Source organism: Petromyzon marinus, chromosome 66 (assembly GCF_048934315.1).
Source record: "Petromyzon marinus isolate PM22_M1 ecotype Great Lakes invasive population chromosome 66, UKy_Petmar_22M1.pri1.0, whole genome shotgun sequence".
In the NCBI taxonomy this organism is placed as follows: domain Eukaryota; kingdom Metazoa; phylum Chordata; class Hyperoartia; order Petromyzontiformes; family Petromyzontidae; genus Petromyzon; species Petromyzon marinus.
This window is the reverse complement of record NC_133732.1, coordinates 7,141,932-7,169,575: the sequence shown is the minus strand read 5'-3', so window position 1 is coordinate 7,169,575 and position 27,644 is coordinate 7,141,932. Positions and strand designations below refer to the sequence as shown.

At 49.8% G+C, this 27,644-nt stretch overlaps 1 protein-coding gene across 1 annotated transcript; it reads right to left on the bottom strand.

The window, feature by feature from the left end:
• Positions 1–243: 243 nt before the first annotated feature.
• On the bottom strand, positions 244–27,550 carry LOC116956572 (uncharacterized). The gene is made up of 9 exons (XM_076054545.1): positions 25,545–27,550; positions 24,524–24,641; positions 22,525–22,707; positions 19,896–20,884; positions 12,717–12,761; positions 10,728–10,833; positions 9,606–9,803; positions 8,228–8,368; positions 244–5,328 (listed from the first exon to the last, which is right to left on the bottom strand). Exons 2-9 carry the CDS (start codon positions 24,639–24,641, stop codon positions 4,448–4,450), a joined length of 2,661 nt encoding a protein of 886 aa, XP_075910660.1. The 5' UTR covers positions 25,545–27,550; the 3' UTR covers positions 244–4,447.
• Positions 27,551–27,644: the final 94 nt, after the last annotated feature.

Below are 27,644 nucleotides of genomic sequence, written 5' to 3'. Positions count from 1 at the left end.
TGGGGCATTGCCACGTGTACCCACCCCCCTCCCCCACCAATGGGGGGGTCAGCATAGCCCCAGTTGAGAACCCACTGGGTTAGACAGCCAGGCCGGGATCGGCTGAGCTTTTACATTTTAATGTTATTCTTACAAAAGAGATTCACTGAGGTTTCCGCGAGGATCAAATGCTGCGCACGCTTTCCATACCATACCATGCAAGGCAAAACGAATCGATCGTAACGACGCTTTCCCAGACAGCAATACTTGATAACAAGGTGAAGTTTAATCACAATAGTCATAATAATTCATAAAAACGTATCATGAGGATACCTTTTTTGACTGTAGCAGAGGATGAAAAATAAGAACAGGGTTTTTACCCTTTCTGGCAATGAAACAGGAGTTGTGTTAAGATGTTCAAACACCACATAGATGCCTATCTGGTGTCGGCCAATCAGTTTCAAAGACAAGACAAGTATATTATCAGAGCATGATTGTTTGCATGGCCACCACAAGTACGTGTGGTTAATGCAGACTTGATTATTCCTTGCAAAAGGTATAATCTATTTGGTGTTTGAACATCTTAACGCCTGTTTTATTGCCAGAAATGGCAAAACCCTATTTTTATTTATCATAATCATAAACATGATTTGGAAACGCGTGCATATTTCGCAAATCGGACGCATTGACCTTCGATTGAGAACTCGGAGGTTCGGAGGTGTGGAGCCAGAGCTCCAAGAAGACCTGGACAGGTGAGGGTCTGGATCGATGAGGGTCTGGATCGATGAGGGTCTGGACAGGTGAGGGTCTGGTCAGGTGAGAGCCTGAACAGGTGAGTGCCTGGAGAGGTGATCCTTGAGCTGCTGTTTGAAGTATGGCCCAAACCCCGATGACTGACAAGACCCCTAGGAAGGCCTTCATCCCACAAAGCAGCTGGTCGCCAATCACCGTAAATTATATACTTTTTCTTATCCATTGAAAAACTAAGGAACACTCGCCCATACATAATGAAGATATTGGAAAATCGGCTGCTGTATCATTACGCTCGCTGTACGCGCGAGTGATATTATGTGTACACGGAATTGTGGACGTACATAATTGGATTTTTTTTTCATTTTCGTTTACCATTATACAACCTATAACCCGATCATTCGTCATAGAGGTCTTTGAGTTAGATCGCGTAAATGTATCCCACCGATTGGCCGTGTCGGATGGTGGTGGCGGGGTTCAACGATGCATTCATATTTACGCGATCGAACCCAAAACAACCTCTGTTATGGATAATATTTGTTGTCGAAAGCCCTACCACGTGTCCAACCCGATCATTATAGGTTCTACATGCACCGCACAGGAAATACAAATAAATCAACCCCAACTGACTAGTTCTGTGATGTCGTGCGACGGCCCAGACCGCGATAACGCCTCGAGTGGGACCCGGTATCGTTACCCGCCTCCTGTGAGCCACGCGTTGGCTTACATCTCCACCGGAGGGAGACGAAGGTGCCTAGGCGTGGCGGTGATGGTGGTGGTGGGGAGCAGTGGTGTAACGGTTAGCGCTACGCTGCGCTCACGACTCCAAATGAGTAACTGGTGCGGTGTGTAGTAAACATCGCCAGTGGGGAGACAAAATGCGGTCGGGCGTCGTTGCTGGTCACCCACCCCCTCTTATGCCATTCCGGCCTTCATAGCACTTGCCCCGACAGTTTGTTACAGGCTACACGGGGATCTTTGTCTTTGTAGGAGCTGATACTCTCTACTAACAGCCACTTGCCCTCAAGTCCATTCGAGGCTACACGGGGTAGGAGGGGGAATCTTTGTCTTCGTCGTCTTTGGTGAAAGATCAACATCGCTCACGCCGTGGTCCCACGTCAACCGTGACCTGACTCCCCCAGGGGGAGGGGGTGTGGGGGTGGGGGAGAGGGGAGGCGCCGGGGGGGGGGGGGGGGGCGCCGCCGATGATCGCTGTACATCGGTGATGAAAGAGCTTCGTAGCCCATCGGATTCCTCCGCTCTGCTGAACCGAGATTAAAACAAACAAAAAAGGTTCAAGATCGTTTGTGCCGCAAACAAAACAAAAAAAACGGCGGGTTCACGCCGCCGCCTCAAACTCTTCCATCCGACCGCTTCGCTGATCCCGACCGGGTGAGCGTTAAACCCTCGCAAACTCCAACTCCGGTGGTCACCATTATCCTCGCTAGCAGCAGCAGCGGCAGCGACTTTTGGCTGGCAGTCGAACAAAGAGGGTCCACTTTCCAGTCGCCCGCTGAAAGTCAGTCGCCTCCCTATGACTCTTCTATCGCTACTGCCACGGTTGCTGTGCCTCCTTCAAGGAGCTGTAAACCTTCATCACCTGAATTCCGGTCATCTTCGCTAACAGCAGCAGTGGCAGTGGCTTTTGGATGGCCATTGAAGAAAGAGGGTCCACTCTCCAGTCGCCCGCCGAAAGTCAGTCGCATCCCTATGACTCTTCTATCGCTACTGCCACGGTTATGGTTCCTCCTTCGTCAAGGAGCTATAAACCATCGTCACCTCAATTCCGGTCATCCTCTATACCAGCAGCAGCAGTGGCTTCTGGCTGGCCGTCGAACAAAGACGATCACCAGCATCGCGCGGCGCTTTCAGATGCGCTTCCGCGGCCGTCTAGAATGCTCTTCCTTCCGATATTAAGAAGCCACTGGGAGCTATGATGCACTTTTAAATCATCACCTAGATTGACAAACTCATTTCTTCAGAACTGCTTTTAGTTTGTTGTCCTTCCCCCGCATCTCTGATTAGCAAGGTTGGCTACGTACGGTGGTGCGAAATAAGCTCAATGCATACACACACACGAGCACATTATCGACGGCCGCAAAGTGGTGCACCTAGCCTGGCACAAGCGCCGTGGGTGACGTCACCTGCCGCTTAGTGCCTAACGGCGGCCGTTGTGAGATGTTAACTACCTCGCCTGGTATGCAGGAGGTCGTGGGTTCGATCCCGACCCTAACGCCTGCTGCTGTATATTTGGAGTCTGGCTCTCTCTCTCTGTGGTCGCGTGGATCTTTATCCAGGCCCTCCACTTTCTCCTCTCCACATTTAAAGTCAAAGTCACCGCGCGTTTACAGCATTTGGCTGCTGCTATCCATTTCCACGTGATGATGATGACGATAAGCCGCTTCGTTGAGCTATCATTTGTCATAGCCAGGTTGCTCCTCAAAGACAGCTACATAGCAGCTTAGTAGGACCTTACACCTGGTAAAGTAAAAAAAATAGTTCGGTTCAGTTTCCTCTCCTGCTGCTGCTGCTGCTGATACCGAGCAGGGAAACCACGGTGAGGCCCAATGCTCAAATCATGTGACTGGGCGCTACGGTCGTCTTCTTGTTCTTCTTCCGTACGGCTACAGATGTAGATGCAGAGCAACAGCTGCAATATAACATTCAGGTGGCGGTCAAGCCAGCAGACAATCGTGTGAGGAGCCAGCGGAGTAGCATATCGCTGAGATGTCTCTATTAGTCTATGGGTCTATGGATCTCTATGGGTCTCTATGAGCCTGGGCCTACAAGAGTCTCTGGGTCCGAGTCTCCACGGATCTCTGTGAGTCTCCGTGGGTGCCTACGAGTCTCTGCGAGCCTCTATGGTTCTCCGAGTCTCTGTGCGTTTGTATGGGTCTGGATCTCTATGGGTATCTAGGAGTCTTCTGTTTTCGTACGGCTGCTGACGTAGATGGCAGAGCAACAGCTACAATGTCACATTCAGGTGGTGGTCAAGCCCAGACGACCGTGTCAGCAGGAGCAGTAGCGGAGTAGTGAATCGTCGTCGGCATCGCTGTGACGACGTCTCCTCCTTCGTATTCGTGTACCGCGGCATTGCGTCGTTACGCGTTGTGTACGGTCCTGCAGTCATGGCACTGCCACTACCGGAGAGAGTTTCCGATTTTCCATTTGTGCATCATCGGCTACCATCCGCAACTGCTGCCATGATTTATGCAGTGCCTGATGCGGTTTAAGGTGGGACCATGAACAGCTTCGTGGAAGATCAAACCCCAGGGAATCTTCTGCGTTGGGTCTTTCACAACAAGGCGGTGTCTGTTTGTGAATTCTTTTGAACTTCATTCAGCTCTCCAAGCTGAATGAACAGATGTTACCTCCCTCGCCCGGTATGCAGGAGATCGTGGGTTTGATCCCAACCCTGACGCCTGCTGTATATTTGGAGTTTGTGTCTCTCTCTCTCGCTTCCTGTGGTCGCGTGGATTTTTCTCCGGGACCTCCGGTTTTTCTCTCCCACATTTATAATCGACATCACGCGTTTAAGAGTATTTGGCTGCTGCTGCTGCTGCTATGAATTTCCATGCGAAGACGACGATGACATCAGTCACCCTTCGCCGAGCTACCGTTCATGATGGCCAAGCCGCTTCTGAAAAAGGAAGCTATTGGGGGGGCCTCACACCTGGTGAAGAAAAAAAAATGTACGTAGTTCAGTTCAGTTCCAAGTTCACTCAAGGGCGTGCACGACGAAATGTTTCTTGAGCGCGGAGATCCGCGTGAACCCCTTGCCGCACTCGACGCACACGTGCGGCTTCTCGCCCGTGTGCGACCGCGTGTGCCTCTCGAAGTCGGATCGCTTGGCGAAGCCCTTGCCGCACTCGGCGCAGACGTGCGGCCACGCGCCCGTGTGCGACGCCGAGTGCGCCTCCAGGTGCGAGCGCTTGGCGAAGCCCTTGCCGCACTCCCCGCACGCGTGCGGCCGCTCGCCCGTGTGCGTGCGCGCGTGCGTCTCCAGGTCGGAGCGCTGCGTGAAGCCCTTGCCGCACTCGGCGCAGACGTGCGGCCACTCGCCCGTGTGCGACGCCGAGTGCGCCTCCAGGTTGTAGCGGTGGGCGAAGCGCTTGCCGCAGTCGGGGCACGCGTGCGGCCGCTCGCCCGTGTGCGTGCGCGAGTGCTTGGCGAGGTCGAAGCGCGTCGCGAAGCCCTTGCCGCACTCGTCGCACGCGTGCGGCCAGTCGCCCGTGTGGATGCGCGAGTGCTTCTTGAGCGTGAAGCGCGTGGCGAAGCCCTTGCCGCACTCGGGGCACACGTGCGTGTACTCGCCCGTGTGCATCAGCGAGTGCGTGTTCAGGTTGTAGCGCGTGCGGAAGCGCTTGCCGCACTCGGCGCACGCGTGCGGCTTCTTGCCCCCCGCGCCGGCGGGGGCGGCGGGCGGCGCCGGGGTGCCGACCATCGTCTTGCCGCACCGCTCGCAGGCTCCCGCCGCCGCCCGATCGCCGGTCCGGCCGGTCCGCTCCGCTCGGTCGGACGCCGAGAAATGGACGTCTACCTTTGCTGTTGCTGCCGTGCACTCCCCGCACAGGAGCTGCATTTGTTTTGGCTCGGCCTCTGTGAAAAAAAAAAAAAACATTTATTTTAATGAGAAACCGCGCCGCTAGATTAACGGGGGAAACATTTCAACGATCGGTGCCAGAAACGACGCCGTCATTTTATCGCGGTGCAAAAGTATGAAGGTATCTTTGTTGTTGTTTGGGTTAGGTCGCGTAAATATGCATGTGTCGTTACACTCGCCACAGCCACCACTCGACTTGGCCAATTAGTGAGGTTTGTGACGTAAACAAAAACCTGCCGGTTAGTGCACTACTTCAGCACACCACCGTTTGGAATGCTCTTCCTTCCGATATTAGGAAACTACCGGGAGCTACATGCTTTTAAATCATCATCAAGACTGACAAACTCATTTCTTTACAACTGCTTTTTGTGTTTAGTTTGTTGTCACTTTTCCCACACCTCTGATTAGCACGGTTGTCTACATACGATGGTGCAAAAGTTACACATACATATGTACGGTTGGCTACATACAGTGCAAAAGGATTTCAGCATGCATACGTACGGTTGGCTATGTACGCTGAAAAAAAGTTCTACATACATACTGTTGGCTATGTACAGCGCAAAAGAAGTTCAACATACGTACAGTTGGCTACTTACGGTGCAAAAAAAGTTCAACGTACATACAGGTCACCCCCGACTAATGACGGCTCGACCTGCGACCCCTAGCTTTTAGCAAGTACGACAGTAACAACCGAAACTCGTATCTACAACCGCCTAACGACTGCTACCAACGCCGAGCCTGATGGCACTGCTTAGCCCGACAGTTGCGCTTAGAGCGAACGCAGCGTCTCTTTCTCAACGATCTTCACTTTTTCGTAAATTTTCTTCACATTTTGCGCCTTTTGCCGTGTCCGAGAAGAGGAAATGTGATGCACGTTCAGAGAATTACTTGAGGATTTTCAAATGCGAGTGTTTGTTTTCACTTAATAAATGTTTGCAAAGGTTATACAAAAGTTACGCTAAATGTTGGTCAGGGCTATTTTAATTTATTTTCGTGGTAAACTTCGCTATTTTTACGGCACGTGATGGGTTTCCAGAAATGGAACCGCAAATGTATAACGTCGCATCTATGAGAAATAAGGGGTTCGACTTACGACGGCTCGACTTGTGACCAACATTAGGTCGCAAGTCGGTGCGGGGGTCGCCTGTACGTACACATGTATGATTTCTGTGTGGGAATTTCTTCACCAGTCATAGGGTAGCACAACTGAAATTGTAGCAGTAGTAGTAGTGATAATAAAAAAGCAACCACCAAAAATGTTTAAAGCGGCCTTTCATGTTGAAGCGTCTCAAAGTGCTGTACGTGAAATAAATAAAACTGCGCTCACAAGTTGAGAGGAAAATCGAAGCAAAATTTAAAAAAACCAAGCCGATTAATAACAATATAAAAATTCCAATAAAGTGAAGAACTGTGATAAACGCGAATAATTATAATTATTATGACAGAGTAATCCAAATCAGACAACAACTTTGATTTTTAAATCTGAAAGCTACGGGGGAGAACCCCCGTAGCTTGAAGACGACAATTTAAAGAGTATAACGGACTCAGAATTTGGGACTTTTTTTGCCAGTATCAAAGTATGGAAAAAACAAGAATAGAACAAAGAATAAAAAAAATAGGCAAGAACGGGTAAAACCATAATGTATGGGTCTTTCGGTAAAGCCAGATAGATAGAAAAATTATAAAAATATCACGACGTTTCGATCGCAACACAAAGCTGTAGAGGGCGCCTTCTGTTCTTACATTTACATGCAAATTCCATTTCTAGCCCCGCCCACTTACCCTTGGGCTGCACCCATCTCAGGCCTATATAACATCCGGCTTCATCAAGCTCTCTCGCTGTATTTTTTCATCTGAAGACGATTGCTTGTGCTGCGATCGAAACGTCGTGAATTTTTTTTTTTTATCTACGTGGCATTACCGAAAGACCCATAGAATATGTATTCCTGCAGTCACGAAAGCTTTCAGTCAAGATTTAGGTTAAAACCCATTCTCATTTTTTCGGACTCAGAATTGAAAAAATAAGAATAGGTGTTCTGGAAATAAAACAGGTCGTTAAAATGACCAAAGACAAAATCTAAACTTTTGCAAGGAATCAAGGTGCTTGTCGTGAACATGCGAACAAACACGCTCTGTGACAATATATAAAGGCATTGTCTTTGAAACTGATTGGCCTACACCAGAGACAGCCTTCTTTAGGGCCTAGTCTCACGAGCAGTGTCAGACCAGAGAACGCCAAAAGGCGAACAGTACAAAAACAATGCACTATAAGGGCATTTATAGCTAGGGGTGAGCAGCTACAAGATGGGACCTTTATGCCACTATCAAAGTTGGATTTCTCTTTCTGGCAATAAAACTGGTGTAAGGATGTTCAAACACCAAATAGAAACCTTTTGCGGACAATGGATATTATCTGCAATTTTGAGATTCTTTAGATTATTTTGGGGCTATAAATCTCCAAATGATAAGCCACTTTGTTGAGCTATCATTTGTGACAGCCAAGTAGGATGGCGATGGTAGGATGGGGATGGTTTAGTGTTGTATTTGTATGTAGTTCGGGTGATTTGTTTACCTGACTTATACTTTGCACTCCTATCGTGTTTTTGTAACTGTGTTTGTTGTCGTAACTTTCTTACCCTGTGCCCCTCCTGGACATTTGTGAACAAAGAGATTTATAGCTCATCAGATTCCTCCTGCAAGATAAATATTCTGATTCTGATTATTTATTAGTGCAGAATAATCGAGACTATTTCTCCATTATTATTGAACACATCGCGTTTGCTGCTTCTGCCGCTGCTGCTGCTGTGTGCGATGCGATCAAAGAAAGGTGGAGGACAGGTAAACACCCCTTCTCGCTCTCTCTCTCCTCTCTCCCTCCTCTCTCTCTCCTCTCACCTTGGCCCGTGTCCTCCTCGGACAGCTCCACCTCGATGAAGTTGCGATCCCGAGCTTCGTCATCACGCCCACGGGGGCCCCACCTCGTCTCTGCTCTCCCGCGGGGTTCCTCGACTCGAGCGGCGGCGTTCGGAACGGCGGCTGCGAAACATTTTTTGAGAAACGCAAACCCACTAACCTTCGACGGAGTCGGGACTGCTCAATGGGCGCAAACGCGTACGTTGACCTTCTTTCGCTACCGTACGTAGCCAACCATTGATAATCAAACGTGCGGGTCAGGAGCAGGGTTTTCCAAATTATAAACGAAACTATTTTTTATTTCTACCAGGTAAGGCCTTCCCACTGAACTAGGTAGCTCTTTTTCAGAAGCGACCCTGACCATCACAGATGATAGCTCAACCAAGTCGCTTATCATCATCATCATCACGTGGAAATGTATAGCAGTAGCCAAATACTCTGGACGTGTGATGTTGATTCTAAATGTGGAGGGGAAAAACCGGAGGATCCGGAGAAAAATCCTCGCGACCACGGGGAGAGACAGAGAGAGAGAACACGCAAACTCCGAAAATACAGCAGGCATCAGGGTCCGGATCGAACCCACGACCTTCTGCATACCAGGCGAGGTAGTTAATATCTCCTAGCCACCGTGGCGCCTACGGTTACAGGTCAGGGGTAGGGTTAGTGAGGGTTAGGGTTAGTGTGGGCTACACATACCCTGCAATGTTTCCTCCATCTTCGATACGTGTAGAACGACAGATAAGTGAGGCCATTGCAAAGCTCACGACTGCATAAGAGTGTGATTACCCAGACTCATTTGAGACCAATAGACTCAGAGACCCATAGCCTGACCACACAGAGATACATAGACTCATGATATGCCTCCAGCAGTAGCACAACCCAGTTGTGATTTATGGCAGTACAGTAAAACCTAGGATTGCGAGTAACTTGGTCTGCGAGTGTTTTGCAAGACGAGAAAAAATTGTAAATAAATATTCATTTGATAAACGAGCGAGGTCTTGCAATACGAGTAGTACGTATACGCTTGTCTGCCGAGCGTCACGTGATCACAACTGATATACGAGTGCTTTGATATACGAGTGCTTTGGATTACAAACACGTTTTCGGAACGAATTATGCTCGCAATCCAAGGTTTTACTGTATAAGGCTCACTGAGCTATGCACTTTTAAATCATCTCGATTGAAAACTCGTTTCTTTAAAACTACTTTTTGTGTTTAGTTTGTCGTCCTTCTCCCACACCTCTGATTAGCACAGTTGGCTACGTAGTATGGTGTGAAAGAAGTTCAACACACACACATGTACATACACACGTATGTACGTAAGTATGTTCCAAACTCTACACTCAATGGTGGAACTCACCTTGACCAATGTCCTCCTCCAGCAACTTGACGACGATGAATTTCTTGACATCTTCCGACCACACCTCCATCTTCACCAACTTCTTGCCGGGTACGGCCGGATATCCGCGGGTGTCTCCCCTCTCATCCTCATCCTCCTCCTCGTCCTCTACCGGTGTCTCGGTGTTTCTTTCAACTTTAACATCCTTCAGATGTCCGGCTGTGGTGGAAAAATCTAATCAAATTTGGAAGCACTTTTTCATCGTCGGCATCTTTCAAGAACCAGAAATGCGTTGGGAAATTTCAAAAACGAGGGGAGGAAGAGGAACCGGCGGGTAACGTATACATGCCTATTATATTTTTATTACTTTATTGTTTCCCTTCTACGTGACTTTACCGAAAGAACCAATATGAATCCCTGCAGTCACGAAAGCTTTAAATCAAAAGTATACATACCTATCAACACATACGATTTAGCCATATTCTTGTACAGGGAAATTGAATTTTTAGGTCCATACGGCATACAGCTGTTTCAATATGGGCACATTTTTTGTCTATTCGTTTGTTTCTCTCCTTGCGATGGGACTTTGCAGGATGAACGTTGAGATTTATAAGGGCATGGGGTGACCAATAAGGTCTGAATTGGTCTGTAATAAGGTACAGCACTGATAAGGGGTTGACAGGTTTGTAGTGGTGAGTGTAGTGGTTAGCGCGGTATTATGTGTATTATCTTTCATTCTTTAGAGAGCCTAGCCTCGAAAGAAAGCTGTCTCTGGTGTGGACCAATTAGTTTAAAAGACAATGCAAATCCTACCAGAGCATGTTTTTTTTTTGCATGTTCACCACCAGTATGTGTGTGATTAATGCAGACACGATTCCTTGCAAATGTTTCTGTTTCGTGTTTTAACATCTTAACACAACTGTTTAATTTCCAGAAAGGGTAAAACCTATTCTTATAGTTTGATACCGGCAAGGGAGGTCCCATGATATGGATAATATGTCGCGAAAGCTTTCTACCACGTGTCAAACAACCGCTCTGTGCCTCTCATGCACAAGACCAGAACCTTGGCGCTGCGACGCTTTGATTCTGCGCTTTTTGATTTTTTGTTTGTTCACGCCACGGTTTGTTGGAGGCGTCTCTCACCGGCGGCAGTAAATCCACGTTTCACCGTTGGGTCCGGACCCGTCCCGGTGCTTGGATAGTCTTCATTTTCTTGCTTGATGAACGGCAACTTCACGTCTAAATCCATCTGAGGATCAAAAACAACCAACGATGTTCTATTTATACGTATTTTTCTTACCAGGTAAGGCCCCCACTGAGGTCTTACGTAGCTCTTTTTCAGAAGTGACATGGCCATCGCAAATGATAGCTGCTCAACCAAGCGGCTAATTATCATCCTCCTCGTCGCGTGGAAATTTATAGCGGCAGCCAAATGCTCTCTAAATGCTTGACGTTGATTCTAAATGTGGTGGAGAAAAACCGGAGGACCCGGAGAAAAATCCACGCGACCACGGGAAGAGAGAGAGTCACGCAAACTTCAAATATACAGCAGCAGGCGTCAGGCTCGGCATTGAACCCATGACCTCCTGTATACCAGGCGAGATAGTTAACGTCTCTCCACTGTGGCGCCCCATTTGATGTACAAAGGCAAAAAAAGACAAAGATCCCCCGTATAGCCTGTAACAGACTGTATGGGAAAAGTGCTGTTAGCGAGTAGCGGCAGCGTCTATGAATACCGGCATGGCACACGAGGTGGTGGGGTGACTAGTACCACGCCCGGCCGCCTTTGTCTCCCCCAGTGGCTGCTGTCAACTCGAGCCAGAAAAGAAGACAACTGAATGGGAACTGTCGAGGCAGTGGCTTGAACTAGGTCACTCGCTCTGAGTGCTCACCCTGATGAAACGAATTAAACTTGAACTCATTCAATCATAATAGCCACTCACCACCTCAACCACCCGGCTCATTCACTCACCCAATCATTCACGCACCCACCCACCCACTATTGCAAAATTAGACCATATTTGAGTCCGCACCGGGTTAAACAAATTCAACTCACAAATCATATCGCTTCACTGATGCCCACTCACTCACCCACTCACTCATCCGCTCAAATATTCACTCACTCACTCTAGCAAATGAGATTCTATCCTCGTCGATGATACACAAATGGAAATTAAAAACTCTCTCCAGTAGTGGTGATGCCATGACTGTGGTCATCCAGAACAGAACACAACCCATTACGATGCAATGCCCCGATACACAAATACGAAGAAGGCGACATCACAGCGACGATGATTCACTACTCCGCTACTGCTCCTGCTGACGCGATTGTCTGTGACTTGACCACCACCTGAATGTGAAATTGTAGATATTGCTCTGCCATCTACATCAGCCGTACGAAAGAAGAAAAATGTCATCAGTAGCAGCAGCATCATCGGCAGCCAGGGTCTATCCACTGTTGGATGAAGGCCTCTCAGAGCCTTCTTTTACAATTCATCATCATCAGCTAGTGTGCGATTGTGGTCATCCAGAACAAGGACCGTACACAATGCGTAACGACGCAATGACCCCGATACACAAACACGGAGGAGGAGACATCACCACAGCGATGATGATGACGATTCACTAGTCCGTTACTGCTCCTCCTGATGCGGATATCTGCTGGGCTTGACCACCACCTGAATGTTGATGACATTGTAGCTGTTGTTCTACAGTGTCCACATTAGCATCATCATCCATATGGAAGAAGACTCTCAGCAGCAGCAACATCAGCCAGGGTCTATCCACTGCTGGATGCAGGCCTCTCCGAGCCTTCTATTGCAATTCATCATCAGCAGCAGCATCATCATCGGCCAGTGTGTGGCTGTGGTCATCCAGTCCAGAGAACGTTCACACCGCGTAGCGACGCAATGCCCCCGATACACAAATACCAAGAAGGAGACATCGTCACAGCGATGATGATGATGACGACGATGATGACGATTCACTAGTCCGCTACTGCTCCTGTTGATGCGGTTATCTGCTGGGATTGACCACCACCTGAATGTCGATGGCATTGTAGCTGTGTCGCACTGCAGTGTCTAACATCAGAAGCCGTAGAGGAGAGACAGACAGACAGAGGAAGTTCCTCACCTGGTTGAAACGAGGCCGACCCTGACACTCGGCCACCGCACGACGCTGGGCCGTACGTCACGGACTGATATGGTAATTCTATTGTGACGTCACAAGGGCATGGCTGCAGGTTTCCCGGCCTCGTCGGCCGGTCCCAGGGCCAGGATCAACAACAACATCCACGCTCACTTTGCCCTCCGCTACAAATGGTCATCTGTCACTCTCTGTGTCTATGTCCCCATCTGTATGTCCAACTCCGTCTATCTTTCCCAGTCTGTCTCCACCTCTGGCTGTCTGTCTGTCTCTCTGCATGTATATGTATATCTCTCCCTTTATCGATGTACGTATGTTGAACTTCTTTTGCACCGTATGTAGCCAACCGTGCGAATCGGTTGGCTATCTGTATCTTTTTCCAGTCTGTCCGTACCTGTCTTTCTGCATGTATATGTGCGTCTCTCTCTCCCTTTATCTAGGTAACAATGAACTTCTTTCGCACCGTACGCATAGCCACCCGTGCTAATCTATAGTCGTGTCCGTTCGGTGTCGGTTGTTATCTCTTGTCTCTTGAAGTCGACACGTCTCTTTGTTCATTAAAAACTTAACTACATATATATTTTTGTTATATTTTACCAAGTGTAAGAAGGCCCAACTGTGCTCCTGCGTAGCTATTTTTTTCAGAAACGGCTCTGGCAATCACAGATGATAGCACCTCGACGAAGTGTCTTGATCTCTGTGGTATGTGTCTGTGTGTCTCTGTCTGTCTGTGTCTTTATCTCTGTGGTGTGTGTCTGTGTGTCTCTGTCTGTCTTTATCTCTGTGGTATGTGTCTGTGTGTCTCTGTCTGTCTTTATCTCTGTGGTAAGTGTCTGTGTGTCTCTGTCTTTATCTCTGTGGTATGTGTCTGTGTGTCTCTGTCTGTCTTTATCTCTGTGGTAAGTGTCTGTGTGTCTCTGTCTGTCTGTGTCTTTATCTCTGTGGTATGTGTCTGTGTGTCTCTGTCTGTCTGTGTCTTTATCTCTGTGGTATGTGTCTGTGTGTCTCTGTCTGTGTCTTTATCTCTGTGGTATGTGTCTGTGTGTCTCTGTCTGTCTTTATCTCTGTGGTATGTGTCTGTGTGTCTCTGTCTGTGTCTTGATCTCTGTGGTAAGTGTCTGTGTGTCTCTGTTTGTGTCTTTATCTCTGTGGTATGTGTCTGTGTGTCTCTGTCTGTCTTTACCTCTGTGGTATGTGTCTGTGTCTCTGTCTGTGTCTTGATCTCTGTGGTAAGTGCCTGTGTCTCTGTCTGTATCTCTGTGGTATGTGTCTGTGTGTCTCTGTCTGTCTGTCTTGATCTCTGTGGTATATGTCTGTGTGTCTCCGTCTGTCTGTCTTTATCTCTGTGGTATGTGTGTGTCTCTGTCTGTCTGTCTTTATCTCTGTGGTATGTGTCTGTGTGTCTCTGTCTGTCTTTATCTCTGTGGTATGTGTCTGTGTGTCTCTGTCTGTCTTTATCTCTGTGGTAAGTGTCTGCGTGTCTCTGTCTTTATCTCTGTGGTATGTGTCTGTGTGTTTCTGTCTGTCTTTATTTCTGTGGTATGTGTCTGTGTGTCTCTGTCTGTGTCTTTATCTCTGTGGTATGTGTCTGTGTGTCTCTGTCTGTCTGTCTTTATCTCTGTGGTATGTGTCTGTGTGTCTCTGTCTGTGTCTTGATCTCTGTGGTAAGTGTATGTGTGTCTCTGTCTGTATGTCTTTATCTCTGTGGTATGTGTCTGTGTGTCTCTGTCTATGTCTTTATCTCTGTGGTATGTGTCTGTGTGTCTCTGTCTGTCTGTCTTTATCTCTGTGGTATGTGTCTGTGTCTCTGTCTGTGTCTTGATCTCTGTGGTAAGTGCCTGTGTGTCTCTGTCTGTCTTTATCTCTGTGGTATGTGTCTGTGTGTCTCTGTCTGTATCTCTGTGGTATGTGTCTGTGTGTCTCTGTCTGTCTGTCTTTATCTCTGTGGTATGTGTCTGTGTCTCTGTCTGTGTCTTGATCTCTGTGGTAAGTGCCTGTGTGTCTCTGTCTGTCTTTATCTCTGTGGTATGTGTCTGTGTGTCTCTGTCTGTATCTCTGTGGTATGTGTCTGTGTGTCTCTGTCTATCTGTCTTGATCTCTGTGGTATGTGTCTGTGTGTCTCCGTCTGTCTGTCTTTATCTCTGTGGTATGTGTGTGTGTCTCTGTCTGTCTGTCTTTATCTCTGTGGTATGTCTCTGTGTGTCTCTGTCTGTGTCTTGATCTCTGTGGTATGTCTCTGTGTGTCTCTGTGTCTTTATCTCTGTGGTGTCTGTGTGTCCCTGTCTTTATCTGTCTGTCTATCTGCGTATCGCTCTGTCTCTCTGTGTGTCTCTTGCCGTGTCTATGTATGACCGTCTCGCTGTGTCTCTCTTGGTCTCCGTGTCCCCACGGCCGCTGTCTCCGTGTCTCTCTCTGTCCCTGTCTCCGTGTCTCTCTCTGTCCCTGTCTCCGTGTCTCTCTGTCCCTGTCTCCGTGCCTCTCTCTGTCCCTGTCTCCGTGTCTCTCTCTGTCCCTGTCTCCGTCTCTCTCTCTGTCTCCGCCGTGTGGTGACCCCCCCCCCCCCACACACACTCAACCCATTCACCCCGCAGCGAGCGACAAGATGCGGCACAAGGGCGGTCACAGGCGACGAGATACGGGCACAGACGCTGGGTGTAGCTGCCAAGGAAGCCATCAACCATCGCCACGCCAATTCCTTTGGCCGTTATCCTCGCTAGCAGCAGCAGACTCAGCGGCAGTGGCTTTTGGGTGGCCATTGAACCAAGAGAGGGCCCACTTTCCAGTCGCTCAACAAAAGTCAGTCGCCTACCCATGACTCTTCTATCGCTACTGCCACGGTTGCTGTGCCTCCTTCAAGGAGCTGTAAACCTTCGTCACCTGAATTCCGGTCATATTCGCTAACAGCAGCAGTGGCTTTTGGATGGCCATTGAACCAAGAGAGGGCCCACTTTCCAGTCGCCCGCCGAAAGTCAGTCGCCTCCCTATCACTCTTCTATCGCTACTGCCACGGTTGCTGTGCCTCCTTCAAGGAGCTGTAAACCATCGTCACGCCAACTCCGATGGTCATTATCCTCGCAGCAACGGCTTTTTGGCTGGCCATCGAACAAAGACGGTCACCGCATCGTGCGGCACTTTCAGATGCTATATACACTACACTATATACTACTATACACTACACACTACACTATATACTACTATACACTACACTATACACTACTATACACTACACTATACACTACACTGTACACTACACTATATACTACTATACACTACACTATACACTACACTGTACACTACACTATACACTACACCATACACTACACTATGCACTACACTATATACACTACACTATATACTACTATACATTACACGACTATACACTATATACTACTATACCCTACACAACTATATATTGCTATACCCAATACTATATATTACATTATACACGACACTATATATTAAATCATACACTATACTATACACTACTATACCCTACACTATACACTGATATACACTCCACAATACACTGCTATACACTAAACACTGGTATACACGACACTACACGACACACTACTGTGATGTACCGCTACTTGAGCATACTGTATTGGCACTTCAAGACAGAGGACATGTCGCAGTGGACACCTCCGACTACGGGGCTATCTGCCCATGGATCGTGATGATGACGAGGGTGGTTTTCATTTTTCCTGGTAGGGGCTGTGTATGGGATTGTCTCTTTGTCCATCACCAAGATCTTTCCGTCCCATGTGTGCTGGCGACCAGTTAGTACGCCTCCTCGCTCTCGAGTATCCGCGGATAATGACGGGCAGGATGGCCGCGGATATTTCGAAATCGCAGATAATCCCCAAACACATTTTTACTGCGGAGGGAGCTGGTAGGAAGGTTGGGTTGCTTGGTCAATGGCCAGAGTCAACGGCGGCACCACGTGGTGTATTCCGCACAATATGCCCGACTGTGAGGGCCGGCACTAGCCGGCGTGAGCAGGTTAAACGTTGAGTTTTATAAGGGCACCACGGGGTGACCAGCCCCTCTCCACCCAGCCCCACCCTTCCCATTTTATCCGGGTGTCCGGATACACGTGGACAGACATCCACAGACATACACAATTAATCCCCTGCCTCCTGTGAATTAATCCCGGTTGGGCTTCCAGTCCATATAAGGGCACCACGGGGTGACCAGCCCCTCCCCACCCAGCCTCACCCCTCCCACCCCCCACCCTCCCCCCCCCCAGCCCCTCCCTACCCTCCCCTCTCCACCCAGCCCCACCCCTCCGACGTGGACAGACATCCACAGACATACACAATTAAGCCCCTGCCTCCTGTGAATTAATCCCGGTTGGGCTTCCAGTCCACTACGTTTCCTACCAGTAAAATATCCATTTATTCCGCGGATCTTTCCGGAACGAATGCTAACGATCAATCGCGGAGCCAGTATTTTCAGGTAGGGGGGGCAACCCCTCCAGCAATAAAAAATGATACAGGAGTTGTTAGTAAGGAGTTGTTATTAAGGACTTGTTACCAAGGAGTTGTTAGTAAGTAGTTGTTAGTAAAGAGTTGTTAGTGAGTAAGGAGCTGTTAGTGAGTAAGGAGTTGTTAGTAAGGAGTTGTTAGTAAGGAGTTGTTAGTAAGGAGTTGTTAGTGCATAAGGAGTTGTTAGTGCGTAAGGAGTTGTTAGTGAGTAAAGAGTTGTTAGTAAGGAGCTGTTAGTAAGGAGTTGTTAGTAAGGAGTTGTTAGTGATCGGCACCGCGCTCGCTGAAGGTGAATGCCTTCAGGGAAGTCGTGTACTGTATACGCAACTGCGCACAATTCTGTGAGTCGCTTATAACTGCTTTGCCGTTACTTATTGCCAATTGTGGACTCCGACTATTGTGCTATCATCTCATAGAGTCCCTAGCACATAATAATATGCTACACAGTGGCAGTGGGGGTCGCAAAATGCCGATTTATTACTAATAAACTCCAATAATGCAATCAAATTAGGGATTTCGATTGGATCATTGAGGGGGGGGGTGGGGCACATGCCCCCCCCCCCCGCCACTGGCTCTGCCAGTGCTAACGATCGACCTATCGACGATGCGTGTGCTCAGTGATGACACTTTGCTGGCTCCCGGCCAGCAGAAGACTCGGCCCGCTAGGTGGATGACAGCAGAAGAGCCACGGCCAATCAACATCAATTAAACTCCACCACCCACTGTTGTAAAGATATGGCAACTACTGCACTGTAGAGGCGACCACGTGTATTCGGATTAACCGGAGCAACGTATTTATTCGGTTTAAGCGCCGTGTGACTTGTAACAAACATTTCCAAGAATAACAACGCATGAACATTGCTCGATTGTTAATTCGGGCTTAAGGGGAAAAATCCACGGGTTATAAGTTGACATCAAAATCTCAGCTGCACCTTTAATCCGCCAAATCGGATAAGCCACACCCGCGGATAATCGAGAGTCTGTCTACTGTATTCTCCAGCGTGGCATTCAATGTCGCCTCATTGACTTTTTTTCCCAGCGATTCCTGCTCATCCTTGCCGATGTCCTTGCCTCAATGCTTGTTGTACTTAGTAGCCATCCACATCCGATTCGCTTCTTCTTCAGCCTTACTTTTTTCTGCGTCTTTTCCCGTGACAGTTCCAAGGCTTTCTCAGTTGTCAATTTTCTTTTTTGCGTTTTAGTACTAAAAGCGGGTATTGTTCGCTTCTACTGCTTGCTCTCCGCTATCTTCTTCGGTGTGCTAATTCCTTGCTGTCTATGCTAAGAGAAATACTAATTTAAAAAATTATAAACAAATTAATAAAATGCACCAAAACGAATCATGTGCTATGAAGCTCTTTTTTCACAGATGTCCAGCAGTGCTGATTGTGGACGCCACGGTGGCTGCTGCTGTGTCCTGTACAGCACTTTGAGATCCTTGATTAAAAGCCGCTGTAAAAAATGTCATTATTGTTATCAACATCGTCGTCAAATCACGACCGTCATTCTCTTTCGTGTTTTTCGGGGGGGGGGGGGGAACTTTATTTGGCGACAATTAAACGATGGACACGTGCAGCTAAAACAAAAAGTTGTCGATCAAAACGAGGGTGGGGGGAGGAGGAAGGGGGGGGGTAAACAAACTCATTTTTATTTCAACCTTTCTCGTTCCGATGACGTCTGGCATTCGCAGGGTGGTGTGTGGGTGGTGTCCCATTAACTGCTGAAACTCGGAACGCGCGAGCAGCTCAGCGTTAATTGTATCTCGAGGCGTAGCCACTCGCCCCTCCGGATCGCCGGCTTGAGTAAACTGTGTGTGTCGTGAAGCCCTCCCAAATCTCACTCCGATGACGTCTGGCAAGTTTCAGCGTTGTGGGTGGTGTCCCGTTCACCGGCGAATCTGGGAACGCGCGAGCGGCTCATTGTTACATTTATTTATAGGGGCGTAGTAGCAACAGCAGCAGCAGCGTTTTATAAAAACGTCGTCACTCACCGCAGAGAACCGTAGCGACACAACCGTCGCCACTCTACGATAGCCGGCGGCAAAGCTGTGCCACATGCCCCTCCCGCGTGGCCTTGTGGTGGGAGCCTCGGTGCACCCATGAAGTTAATTGATTTTAGTTTTTCTTCCGCTTCATTACCGATGACGTACGTATTTATCTCAAGTAATTAATTAGGCCAATACGTACGTGTGTGTGTGTGTGTTTACGCCATCGGAATGGCTCCCACCGCAAGGCCACGCGGGAGGGGCGTGTGGCACAGCTTTGCCGCCGGCTATCGTAGATTGGCGGCAGTCGTGTCGCTACGGTTCTCTGCGGTGAGTGACAACGTCTTTATAAACACGCTGCTGCTGTTGCTACTATGCCCCTATAAATAAATGTAACAATGAGCCGCTCGCGCGTTCCCAGATTCGCCGGTGAACGGGACACCACCCACAACGCTGAAACTTGCCAGACGTCATCGGAGCGGGATTTGGGAGGGCTTTACGACACACACAGTTTACTCAAGCCGGCGATCCGTTACCGCCCTGAAGAAAAATTCAATCGCGAATTGACTCGGGGAAAAAAAAAAAAGTCGCTCGAAAACCACCCGCCCGTGATATTTCACCTGCAGTCACCGCATATCCATCCATCGTCTTGCCCCGCCCGAGTACAAACCGTGCATTCAAAAAACGGCGTTCCTACTCGCCTATGTGTGTCCGGAAAAAATGTTTCTTCAGAGCGTCGATCCGCAAAAACCCTTCCCCACAATCGTGGCACGTGTACTCAACCTCCTCAACCTCGCCGGAGTGCACCCGCGAATGCTTCTTCAGGTGCGACGGGTGCGAGAAGCGCCTGCCGCACTGCCCGCACGCGTACGGCCTCTCGCCCGTGTGCATCGTCGAGTGCTTCTTGAGGTCGGAGCGCTGGCAGAAGCCCTTCCCGCACTCCGTGCAGACGTGCGTCCTCTCGCCCGTGTGCGTCGCCAGGTGCACCTTCAGGTGGGAGCTCTGCGCGAAGCCCTTGCCGCACTCCCCGCACGCGTACGGCCTCTCGCCCGTGTGCGTCCGCGCGTGCGTCTCCAGGTGGAAGCGCTGCGCGAAGCCCTTGCCGCACTCGCCGCACGCGTACGGCCTCTCGCCCGTGTGCGTGCGCGCGTGCGTCTCCAGGTCGGAGCGGCGCGAGAACGCCTTGCCGCACGCGGCGCAGGCGTGCGGCCGCTCGCCCGTGTGCACTATCGAGTGCTTTTTGAGGGCCGAGAGCTCCGAGTAGCGCTTGCCGCAGTCGGCGCACGCGTGCGGCCTCTCGCCCGTGTGCGACCTGGCGTGGCGCTTCAGGCCGTAGCGGTAGGGAAAGCCCTTGCCGCACTCGGCGCACACGTGCTTGGGCCGGTCGGCGTCCGTCGCGTCGGCATCGGCGGCGTCGTAGCGGACGCGCCGAGGCCTGTCGCGTTGCCGTCTGCGCGAGCTCCCGGCCGTTGGTTGCGGGCGGCTCTCCGGCCTCCGGCCGAGACTCGTGCCTGTGCCCGGAGACTTCCCACACCGCGTGCAGGCCGGAGGGATTTGACTGCTGCCGCCGCCCTCGTTGCCGGCGCCGCCTACGCCGCGATTCGCGTCGCCCGCGCGCGTCTGCAAGCGCTTGCCGAAACCCCTGCCGCATTCGTCGCACGGCAGTTGCGTTTCGTCGGCCGCGTCTGTCCGCAGAGATCGCAAAAAACACAAAATATATTACTTTTTGGTTGAAAGGTTAAATTGAACGGTGAGCCGGTTTTGTGGCTATCGACAATCGCTAAATGCACTGTGGGTTATTTCTACTTTTGGGAAGGGCATGGCACCATTGGGTATTCTGCTCCGACACCTTGGTTTATCCTACTGTAGCGGCGTGCATAGTGTGTTCATAGCGTCGCACTGGCGGAAAAGAGGTACTGCAGGTCTGAGTGCCAGTGGGGAGAGGCCATGTGAGGACATGGTACTCCAGGTGAACTCGGTCAGGGCGCGTGACCGGGACGAGGGGTTAACGGGGGCCAGGGGGCATGTGACGGGCCGCGTGACCAGAGCCCCGACTCGACCACGCCAGGGCCGATAAAAGGTGAGTCATGCGTATGCTCCGTTGCTCGTCTCGGGGAATGGATTCAGTGGGCTACGTCTACGATCTCCGGGCTTCAGCGTGGACCTGACAGCGCGTGGCTGTCTGGATCCGAGCGGGCAGACGTCCCGTCGAGTGGCTGCGAAATAGCCGTGGTGGTTCCCGCCGAATATAGTTATCCAGTCGGTGGTTACGAAGTTACCCGTGGTGGTTACCGCCCTATATAGTCTCGCTATTGAGTGCTTATGTGTTATCCCGTGGTGGTCAACACCCTAAGTAGTTATCCAGTGGAAGTTGTGTTGTTCAAGAAATAAACGTGTTGCCTCCAAGTCTTGGCATGTGTCTGAATAGAACTCACACTACCATTGCTATGCAGATGACACTCAAATTTATATCCGGTTAGGACCGTACTATGTAGCAGCTTTTTATTCGCTGTCTGCATCACTAACAGTAGCAAATTCATGGTTTCGCCAAAACTTTTTGCGACTCAATGCCGACAAGGCCGAAGCCATAATCATCGGCTCCCCTCAGCATCTTTCTAAAATTGGTTCACCTCGTTTGCTGATTGATGGTCACGATGTCTGTCCCACACGGGAGGTCAGAAATCTTGGTGTTCAGTTTGACCAGTAATTATCCTTTGAGGGACATATCTAAGGCGGTTAAAATTTCCCTTTTCCACCTAAGAAATATTACCAGAATGCATCGCTTCCTATCACCTGGTGACTTGGAGAGACTGGTCCATGCTTTTGTGTTATCCTGACTCGATTACTGCAACGCCTCACTGGTTGGGATTCTGAGCAAGGTACTGGGCAGACTCCAGCTTGTTCAGACACCACGTAAAACCATTATGTGAGCACATGACACTCAGGTCGTCTTGTCTCTTCATTCGCTCACACAATCCAGCCTGTTTAAACCCAGGATGGATCGTAGGCAGGCCAGCCTAAATGTTTCTCACCGGTGAAGATGTTCAATTAGGGGGGGGGTCCACATTTCGCAAGCGTAGAGAAGGGAGGGAATGACCGTGGCCGAGAAGACCCGAAGGTTCGTGCGGAGCGACAGACCAGGTAGCTTCCACACAACGTTACACGCAACCGATGAAAAGATAACGCCGCTCGGCTTATTCGGAGTGAGACCTCTGCTGTCAAACCGGAGCCGGTCTATACGCTATACCACTATACGAACACGCACTACACACGACACACGCGTGTTGCGTTTCTGCCTGCGCAACGCGATCACAGGGGGACTCACCTTGACCCGTGTCCTCATCCAGCAACTGCACCTCAACGAACTTCTTGACGTCTTCCGCCCACACCTCCACCCTGAACGGCTTCCGCTCCGATGTTGCCGCCTGTCCGCGGTAGCTCCCCGACTCCCACAGCCTCTCGGTCGCCCCTTCTTCTTCGGCATCGCCGAAACGACTCCCATCACCGGCTGTGGATTTTGACAAGCGCGCCATGGCCAACGCGGCGACTCGCGTCGCAGGCCGATTCGGCCGCGGTTGGCTACGTACGGCGCGGAAGAAGTTCAACATACGTACTGCCCATAGACTCAACACTGCCTATAGACTCAACACTGCACCATAGACTCAACACTGCCCCTAGACTAACACTGCCCATAGACTTGTAGTGTTTATAATGACGAACACACTTCTTATGAGGCACACTCTTGTTTATTGTAATTCTTCTCTTACACAGTCCTTAACACACAGAGGGGTATACGGTCCCCTCACCCGATACCCTAAGAAGGTACAGCCTCCGGACTTAGCGGGACCTACACACAGGTCTCTTGCTAACCTAAGGAGGTACAGCCTCCTGTCTTGGCGGGACTTACACATCTACCGCTATCCTAGAGTCCTCCGGCTGGGACCTAGGGGAGGCTATCTGACCCACCGCTGGCCCGATGGGTCCTGACCACTGGATACGCCGAGCCTTAGCCCTCAGAAGGGCTGGAAGGCTGGGTCCAGGGTCCTGGCTATCTTCAGCCCGGGCTTCGGTCTTTGTGTAGGGAGAGAACTCCCCGCGCTCTGCGCACTCACCCTTCTTATACCCGTTTGTGGCCAGGTCTAACCAATCCCACATTCCCACGTGGAACTGTCTGATTGGTTCTTACCAAACTGTGGCCCACGATCCACTTCACCTCGTCTGACCCCAACCGTTTCACACAGAGGTAACGCTGCACTGCCCCTTTGATACCTAGTGGCAATGCAGGATGCCGAACAGTGAGTAGTTAACACCTCTACAGACTCAACACTGCACTATAGACTCAACACTGCCCATAGACTAACACTGCCTAGAGACGCAACACTGCACCATAGACTCAACACTGACCCTAGACTCAACACTGACCCTAGACTCAACACTGCCCATAGACTCAACACTGACCCTAGACTCAACACTGCCCATAGACTCAACACTGCCCAAAGACTCAACAGTGCCCCAGACACAACAGTTTTATGTTTTTTTTCGCTTTTTCATTCCCGTTTCCTGCTCCCCTACTTTTCCGTATATTAAATAGCACTCTCTCCAGTATATAAACATCGTTATCCACAACAGACGTCCCCCCCATTAAAGCTCTTCACGAGCCCGCACGGTTATAATGGGTTTTATGTTTTTAGTGCACCTCCGATTAGCACGGTTGGCTACGTACGGCGGGAAAGAAGTTCAGCATACATACTACTACACTATAGTCTAGTGTATAGCAGTGTAGTGTATCGTAGTGTATAGTGGACTGTATAGTAGTGTATAGTAGCGTATAATGTAGTGTACAGTGTATTGTATAGTGTAGTGTATAGTAGTGTATAGCATTCTGTGTAGTAGTGTATAGTGTAGTGTATAGTAGTGTATAGTGTAGTGTTCAGTGTAGTGTATATTGTAGTGTTGTGTAGTGTATAGTGTAGTGTATAGTGTCCTTTATAGTGTAGTGTATAGTAGTGCATAGTGTAGTGTATAGTGTAGTGTATAGTAGTGTATAGTGTAGTGTATAGTGTAGTGTTCAGTGTAGTGTATAGTGTAGTGTTCAGTGTAGTGTATAGTGTAGTGTATGGTGTCCTTTATAGTGTAGTGTATAGTGTAGTGTATAGTGTAGTGTATAGTGTAGTAGCGTATAGTATAGTAGCGTATAGTGTAGTGTATAGTAGTGTTCAGTGTAGTGTATAGTGTAGTGTATAGTGTCGTGTATCGTAGTGTATAGTGTAGTGTATAGTGTAGTGTTCAGTGTAGTGTATCGATGGCCAGCCAATTGATCTCACCGGCGTCGTCAGCGTTATCACGTCGCATCGTGAAGTCGGGACGGAGCGCGGGACTTCGACTGCCCGTGTCTCCTTCTTCTTCGTGTTTGCCGATCGGAAACTTTGCGCGCGAGGACATCTGCGGGAATCGGAGACGGGTTGGAGGGGGGACGTTTAAAACGTCGAACGCAGTCGTGGTGAACGATCGCCCTCGAGAGGGTGAATGTGAAGCCGCAACTTGTAACAACGGTGTGAATGTTTAATTCACCCCTCGTGACAGCAGTGAACACTGTGTGAGATACACAGAGAGAGAGTGAATGACGGTGTGAGTTTGAATTCACCACTCGTGACAACAGTGAACACGGTACCAGAGAGAGACAGAGAGAGAATGAATGGCGGTGTGAGTGTGAATTCACCCCTCGTGACAGCAGTGAACACGGTACGAGACACACAGAGAGAGTGAATGATGGTGTGAGTGTGAATTCACCCCTCGTGACAACAGTGAACACGGTACCAGAGAGAGACACAGAGAGAGAGTGAATGGCGGTGTGAGTGTGAATTTACCGAACACGGTGCGAGAGAGACACAGAGAGAGTGAATGACGTTGTGAGTGTGAATTCACCACTCGTGACAACAGTGAACACGGTGCGAGAGTGAATGGCGGTGTGTGTGAATTCACCACTCGTGACAGCAGTGAACACGGTGTGAGAGAGACACAGAGAGAGTGAATGGCGGTGTGAGTGTGAATTCACCCCTCGTGGCAGCAGTGAACACGGTGGGAGAGAGACACAGAGGGAGTGAATGACGGTGTGAGTGTGAATTCACCCCTCGTGACAACAGTGAACACGGTGTGAGAGAGACACAGACAGAGTGAATGGCGGTGTGAGTGTGAATTCACCCCTCGTGACAACAGTGAACACGGTACGAGAGAGACACAAAGAGAGTGAATGACGGTGTGAGTGTGAATTCACCCCTCGTGACAACAGTGAATACGGTGTGAGAGACACAGAGAGAGTGAATGGCGGTGTGAGTGTGAATTCACCTCTCGTCTTGAGTGAATTTCACCACCAACCTGCGGGTCGCTCCAACGCAGCAGAGCGACAAGATGTGGGACAAGACGACGAGACGCGGCACAAGACGACGAGATGCGGCACAAGACGGCCAGACACGGCACAAGACGGCCAGACACGGCACAAGACGACAAGATGCGGGACAAGACGGCGAGATGCGGCGCAAGACGGCTGGACAAGACGGCCAGACACGGCACAAAACGGCGAGATGCGGGACAAGACGACGAGATGCAGGACAAGACGACGAGATGCGGCGCAAGACGACGAGATGCGGGACAAGACGGCGAGATGCGGGACAAGACGACGAGATGCGGGACAAGACGGCGAGAAGCGGTGTAAGACGACGAGATGCGGCACAAGACAAACGTAGAGACGACGCGGTGGTTTGCCGGCTCTCCACAGCCACTCGACGTCGGAGGCGCATTTCAGTTTTGCCATCAGGTTTAGCTCCAGTGGAGAGGCGGGGGGGGGTAAGTTCCAGCCCACCAGTAAGTTAATAACCTCGGTGGAGACGGTTTCGTTTGTATTTGTTAAATGGAATGTAAAAAGTACGCGTTAATGAGATTCATTTGTTCCACGACGATGGAAAGTTGACCCTTTTCCACCCAAAAAACACGGTTTATAATATCTAAACAAGCATGTTGGTTTTGTTATTAAAAAAAACGAACGTTATGCGAACATATTAAAGCACGAATGTGAACGGAAACACGGAGAAATGGTGGATACATTGGAGCATTAAAGGGTGCATACATGGAGCATGAAATCTCAATTCTTACCTTAGGCTATAGAAAATGATAGATGGGGGTTGACGGAGGCGTTGGGGTGAAACCATTTAAGGCAATCTTGATTTGAAGCTTTTGTTACTGAAGGAATCCATACTCTTTGGTTCTTTCGGTAAAGTCATGTAGGTAGAAAAATAATAATTGATCACGACGTTTCGATCGCAACACAAGCAATCGTCATCAGGTGGGACAACCACAGCAGGAAGACAACTACTGAAGTAGGCGATTAAGGCAATTGCTTAACTAATTGTCTTCCTCACTTTATTTTCGTCACTTTAGGGGCCATCGTTGCCGATCTCATTTTAATGTTTTAAGTCAAAGAAATAAACCCACAAAGTATTCGTGCGAGCTGCTTCCACAAGCACACGCATCACCGTCAGCCATCGAAGAGCTAAGCTCGCCATTGGCTCATGGAAAAGGGGCGCGCCGCTGATTGGCCGAGGCCCGGCGAGTCCACTTCCGAGCGCTCCGATTGGCCGAAATTTTTGTGGGTCCGCGTGAGGTCGTAAAAACCTGGGCCGTTAATCGAAAATTCATCGTTAATGGAACAACAGGGGGGAAAGGGGGGGGTAACCCTATGGGAGGGCAAATCGTTAATCGAAATATCGTCAATCGATGGCATCGTTAAACCGAGGGAACCGCTGTACCCAGAAGGACCTCGAGAAAAATCGACGAGAGCACTGGGATAGAACCCACGACCTCCTGCATACCAGGCGAGGTAGTCAACAATCTCCCAGACACCGCGGGTACCCTCACACCATACCCTGGCCGCTTTGATATCCCAAATGCCGATGTTTAGACACTGCCAGTACCTCGTTCAAGGCCGAGTCAAAATCAGCCAACAAGACCAAGATCCCCCCGTGTAGCTTTAACAGACTGTTGGGGCAAGCGTTGTTAACGAGTAGCAGAACCTATGAAGGCCGACAGCACACGAGGGGGTGGGTGGCCAACACCACGCTCAGCCGCCTTTGTCTCCCCAGCGGCGATGTTTACACACCGCGACAGGTACTCATTTGAGGCTGAGTCGACCTAGGTGAGGTCCCAGGACCGGTTCAAATAATCGTCACCGGTGTTGGCCACGAGTGGTAATCGAACTCGGGTCGCTGGGTTCGTAGCGCAGCGCAGCGCTAACCCGCTACACTACCGCTCCCCACGCGCTTGTTATCCATCGCCTCTCAACTATCATTACCACCACCATACGTACTTGCTACTACCACTACCCTGTGAGTCGCTTTGATGGACGTCGTTTCGATTTTCGTCGCCGCACCTTTCAGCAACGCATCGCCACGC

Coding starts and splice junctions, on each gene's coding strand:
- LOC116956572 (XM_076054545.1), bottom strand. CDS start 24,641: ATGTCCTCGCGCGCAAAGTTTCCGATCGGCAAACACGAAGAAGAAGGA. Junction 20,885..22,524: donor GGATGAGGACACGGGTCAAG/GTGAGTCCCCCT, acceptor CTCTGCGGACAG/ACGCGGCCGACGAAACGCAA. Junction 5,329..8,227: donor CGAGGAGGACACGGGCCAAG/GTGAGAGGAGAG, acceptor TTTTTTTCACAG/AGGCCGAGCCAAAACAAATG.